The 4949-nt window shown below is 35.1% G+C and overlaps 1 protein-coding gene across 4 annotated transcripts; it reads left to right on the forward strand.

The window, feature by feature from the left end:
* The first annotated feature begins 506 nt into the window (after positions 1–506).
* LOC148197916 (1,4-alpha-glucan-branching enzyme 1, chloroplastic/amyloplastic-like) lies at positions 507–4530 on the forward strand. Of its 4 annotated transcripts, none has more exons than XM_088091510.1 (10): positions 507–650; positions 919–979; positions 1089–1189; positions 1313–1457; positions 1767–1914; positions 2028–2128; positions 3097–3174; positions 3354–3509; positions 3637–3711; positions 3858–4530. In XM_088091510.1, the coding sequence occupies exons 2-10, from the start codon at positions 944–946 to the stop codon at positions 4023–4025; spliced, it is 1008 nt and encodes a 335-aa protein (XP_087947636.1). In that variant the 5' UTR covers positions 507–650; positions 919–943; the 3' UTR covers positions 4026–4530. The 4 variants fall into 4 exon arrangements, with proteins under 4 accessions (XP_087947636.1, XP_087947634.1, XP_087947635.1 ...); XM_088091509.1 differs by having other exon boundaries at positions 510–650; positions 890–979; XM_088091512.1 differs by having other exon boundaries at positions 516–645.
* The last annotated feature ends 419 nt before the right edge of the window (positions 4531–4949 follow it).

Genomic DNA, 4949 nt, shown 5'->3' on the forward strand with positions numbered 1-4949 from the left:
TATCAGTTACATTTTGTGATGAAGAACTTAGTTAAATTGTGAAGAAGTTACTTAAATTGTAATGAGATTGTGTTTGTAATGCCATTGTATTTAATGAAGAAGATGGTTATATTAGAATGTAATTTTCAGACAAGTGTTATGTTTATGGTTATATTAGAATGTAATTTTCACACGGCCCACACTTAGGAGGTGGCATCCAGCAAGCAAGGGTGTGATGGGCAGCTTTCTTAGGTGGCAAAAGAAGTAAGCACACGTCCAGCACACTCCACACGCATCCAACAATGTAGGGGTGCACTGTCCAGTGAGGCCCACCACGGCCCAAGGCCTGGGAAGCAGTTTTGGGGGTGCATCCAGCACTGATCCAGAAACGTGAGCGTCCATGGCAGCTTTCTTAGGTGGTGCGTGAAGAAAGAAGAAGCACACAGCAGCAGATGTTGCGTTGAAAAGAGGGAGGTGCACGAAGAAGCCAAATGAAAGTTGGTCCAGAGGAATGGGCGAGAAAAAGGGCACAAGTCATCTTTCATTTTTGGGAAGTTAAGACCCAGCCGCCACCTTGAGAGGCATTATTATCTTTCACTGAGAAAAAAAAAGTACTGGAAAGATGGAGGGTGATGTAGCTTGAAGTTCTTGGTGCCTTCTCCTTCGGTTTTGTACACTTTTCCATTTAAGCTTTTATTCATCTGCTGTTATCATCTTTGTATTCTATAAACTGCACTCTGTATTCTGTTTGTGCAAGTTGTTATTGTAATTTGAAGCTTTGTAATTTCATTTTTGAAGTGTTTCATTTCTTTTCATTTGTGTTGAATAGTCACGGCTGTGTTAGTGTTATTCTCCTTTCTTCATTTAGTTTTCTTTGATGCATTTGGGTGAATGTTTTTATTGTTCAAAGCTTGAAAGTTTCACGGCTGTCCAAAACAGAGAAACAAGAATCACAGTACAGAAAATGGAGTTTACGGTTGATGCACTCATCTTCTTTGCTGTAATGTTTAATTTTCAATTTAGCTTTCTTGTTCTTTGTTGTAATAATTTCATGCACAATTTAATTTCTAAGCAAAGTTTGGTTTCAAATTCTGTTTCTAAATTTCCAGATTTTACTGCCAACATTCTGCCTTCCTACACAAGATGGTGGGGTTGGTTTTGATTATCGCCTGCAAATGGCCATTGCAGACAAGTGGATTGAGATTCTCAAGTAACCTTTACTTTTGAGCACAGATACAGCATATTGTGTTATAAACCCATTTGGATGAGCTTCATTGTATATTAGTGTGAAAAGAAATCCATGTTTGATTTCAGTGCTGTCCTTTGTGTGTAGGAAGAAAGATGAGGACTGGAAAATGGGTGATATTGTCCACACACTAACAAACAGAAGATGGCTGGAAAAATGTGTAGCTTATGCTGAGAGTCATGATCAGGCCTTGGTTGGTGACAAGACAATTGCATTTTGGTTGATGGACAAGGTGTTTGTTTCTTCTATATATTGTTTCTCACCTATTTGAAACTGCATGATGAATTGAAGTGCTTATTTACATTACTTGACTATTATAAATCTTATGGAAATTTCTCGTATGCATTTGCAATCAGCTTCTGATGTTGAGTATCAGTTTAGAGATATAACATGGCCCGACTCTCTGGCTGTTTCTTGAATTCTTTTGGTTCTTTGCTTCTGTTGAATCATTTAAGGACACTTGTTTCTGCTGTATAAAGTGTATGAATGCAGTTTGCAACTGAACATTTATATTTTACTAATATTATGTTGCCTTCTTCAGGATATGTATGACTTCATGGCGTTAGACAGGCCATCTACACCTCGTATAGATCGTGGTATTGCATTACACAAAATGATTAGGCTTATTACCATGGGACTTGGTGGTGAAGGGTATTTGAATTTTATGGGGAATGAGTTTGGCCATCCTGGTAAGCATATTTGATTACCAAAACATTATTCTGTAGAGATTCAATAATTACATGACTAGTTGGATTTTAAGTTTTCAAATTAAGTTTTTCTCACTTGTTATTGCTCTGTTCAGAGTGGATTGATTTTCCAAGAGGTGAACAACAACTTCCTAATGGCTCGGTAATTCCAGGGAACAACTACAGTTATGATAAATGCAGGCGAAGATTTGACTTGGTAAGTTCTTGGACCTGTGCAATTACTAATTTATATTACCACTATTTAGTATTTATTTATTATAAGATTTCAGTTAGATGAGCACTGCGTTGATGCAAAATGTGTTCATCATATTATTGATGAATTATAAACTATACTGATCTTTTTCTATACATGTTTGAACATTAGAGGAATGAGTACCATGCAACTTTTTCTTTCTTCATCCCTATTCTTTCTTTTAGGCTTAATGTATTTTTTACAGGATAATTTTTGTTCAAATATTCTGAGTTCCAAGTATTTTATTTGTTGGTGGCAGTTAGATTAAGTTATGTAATGATTCGTATTTTTCATTAGCTTTTTGTCTTCCCATTTTGTCATCTTGGTTGATTAGTCTTTATTTTATTTGTTTTGCTTTTATTGTCTTCATGAGTATAAGCAGTGGTTATGGAAAAGTTGTTCTCTTTCTGCATCTTTGCTATTGTTGATTGTTTGCATCTTTGCTATTGTAGATTGTTTCCGTCTTTTTACAAACTGTTATCGAACAGTATGGATCCCTCTTCATCGAAATATAGACCATGTTTCTTTCTTCCTGAAAATCACCAAACTGATTTAGTGACAGTTACTGAATATAATATATTTGAACCTTTGAAATACATGGAGTAATGGAGGAAATAATATGAATTGGCTGTGATGTGAACATCTCTAACATTGCATGCTACGAAAATCAAATGAAATTGTTAACAGTTAAACACATGGACATGGAGTAAGAAAATGAAACTAGTTTCCTGAAATATCCAATAAAGATTATGATGAATCTGATAGAATCTTAGTTTTGTAGGCAAAACATCAAAATATATGTTTTGTTTTGTTTTCTATCATGCATTACCTTGACATCAAACAAAACTTCCATATACTTATTAACGGAATAGAGAAGAAAAAATAATTCATTGTTCAAAAGTTACAAAATTCATCTTGTATTGCTTAATCAGGGAGATGCGGATTATTTAAGATATCAAGGAATGCAAGAATTTGATCGAGCCATGCAGCTTTTAGAAGAAAAGTTTGGTGTAAGCATTCGTATCTTTATGTCTCTTATTTCCTAGTCAATGAATTATCCTAATGAAATCTTTTACGGCAATTGCTCATCATTAGAGATAACAAATATAAGTATGTAGTACCTCATAATCATAATAACAATAATATACTTAACCTATGTTCGTTAACTGTACTTAATTTTTTGTCTCAGTTCATGACTGCTGAACACCAATATATTTCACGGAAAAATGAAGGTGACAAAGTTATAATCTTTGAAAGGGGCAACCTCGTCTTTGTCTTCAATTTTCATTGGCATAACAGCTATTCAGATTACAGAGTTGGCTGCTCAACCCCTGGGAAATATAAGGTATGACATCTGCATGTAGTGGATACTATCATACATAGTTTATGACCAACATTAAGTTTATTTTCTCCTTTTCTTTTCCGATGTTAGAGAATTTGTTTCATAATGGATTATGTTTTCCTTTGTCCAGATTGTTTTGGATTCAGATGATGCCTTGTTTGGTGGCTTCAATAGGCTCAACCACTCTGCTGAGTACTTCACTAATGTATGAGACTTCTCTAAACTTGTGTCTGAGACTTCTCTAGTTGTGTTGTCTCTAGTTTGTATTTTCCTATGCTTGTTCTTTCACACACTTGCAGACCTGATTTTAGTGCTTTGACTATCTCGGTAAATTTTCTTGTGATTTTACAGGAAGGATGGTATGATGACCGACCTCGATCCTTTCTCGTCTATGCACCTTCTAGAACAGCAGCAGTTTATGTCCTTGCAGATGACGACAATGATCTTGAACCAGCCCTTTCAGATGAAGCTGAACCAGCCCTTGCAGATGAAGCTGAACCAGAGCCAGTTGATCCTTGATAAGAAGATTCTGGGACAAATGTTACAAGTACACGATGGCAGCAGTAAATCCCCAGTGAAACTAGCCAAACCAATATCTTGTTGTTTAACCGACACTGAAACACCAAAGAAGCATATTTGAAGTGGAATAAGTGGGAGCGCTAGTTAATCTTTAGTGAGGCAGGACACTGACTCGAAATCTTGTACATGTGCCTTGCTAGGTAATAATTGCGATATCACACCCATCTTTCTGTTTTTTCTTTTTAGGATTCAATGTCGTAACCTGAGTCTCAAATGTCAATCTCCATAATGTATACTCTCCTAAGAGTTAGAGGCTTCAAAGGGACTTTTATAGTGGAAAATTTTGCAGGAGGCTGACTTTTGCTTTGGGGTCTTTTTTCGGTAGCTGTCTCCTTTATATTTAAAAGTTGAGTTGTAGCAATTCCTATCCGTGTAATAAAGACATCATACGTCGTGGAAAAAAGAAAGTAAAATAATTACCTTACTTTACGAAGGGTTGGTTGGACATTCAATTCCTTTCAACTTCTATTTTTTAAAATTAGAATAGTTTATATTCACGACCAACAGCAAATCACCGGTTTAATGTTCCAGAAGGAAATATCAATGGCCAATGGGTTCAGTGCTTAGACTTTCCATCCCAAGAATTCAGGTTTCTGCATCCATGTGCAAAATTTTTATGGATTTCAGTAATTTTAAGCAAATTGTAATTCCTCATCGTCATTTAAATCAAGATTTCTGTTTTTTTATTTTATATTTATGAAGTTGCATTTTTTATGATGACTTTATTTTCTAAAAACAAAAGTTTTTACTTAATATCATTTTAATTTTTTCTAGGGAAGTCTCATGATTTCAACTTATCTTTGGTTCCTGATATATATATAATGGTTTTTTCTTTTATATTGAACGAGTCTTTCACATATTTAG

Source organism: Vigna umbellata, chromosome 5 (genome assembly GCF_029865625.1).
Source record: "Vigna umbellata cultivar VRB3 chromosome 5, Vumbellata_1.0, whole genome shotgun sequence".
In the NCBI taxonomy this organism is placed as follows: Eukaryota; Viridiplantae; Streptophyta; class Magnoliopsida; order Fabales; family Fabaceae; genus Vigna; species Vigna umbellata.

Coding starts and splice junctions, on each gene's coding strand:
- LOC148197916 (XM_088091508.1), top strand. CDS start 857: ATGCATTTGGGTGAATGTTTTTATTGTTCAAAGCTTGAAAGTTTCACG. Junction 1,915..2,027: donor GAATGAGTTTGGCCATCCTG/GTAAGCATATTT, acceptor TGCTCTGTTCAG/AGTGGATTGATTTTCCAAGA. Junction 3,712..3,857: donor CTGCTGAGTACTTCACTAAT/GTATGAGACTTC, acceptor GTGATTTTACAG/GAAGGATGGTATGATGACCG.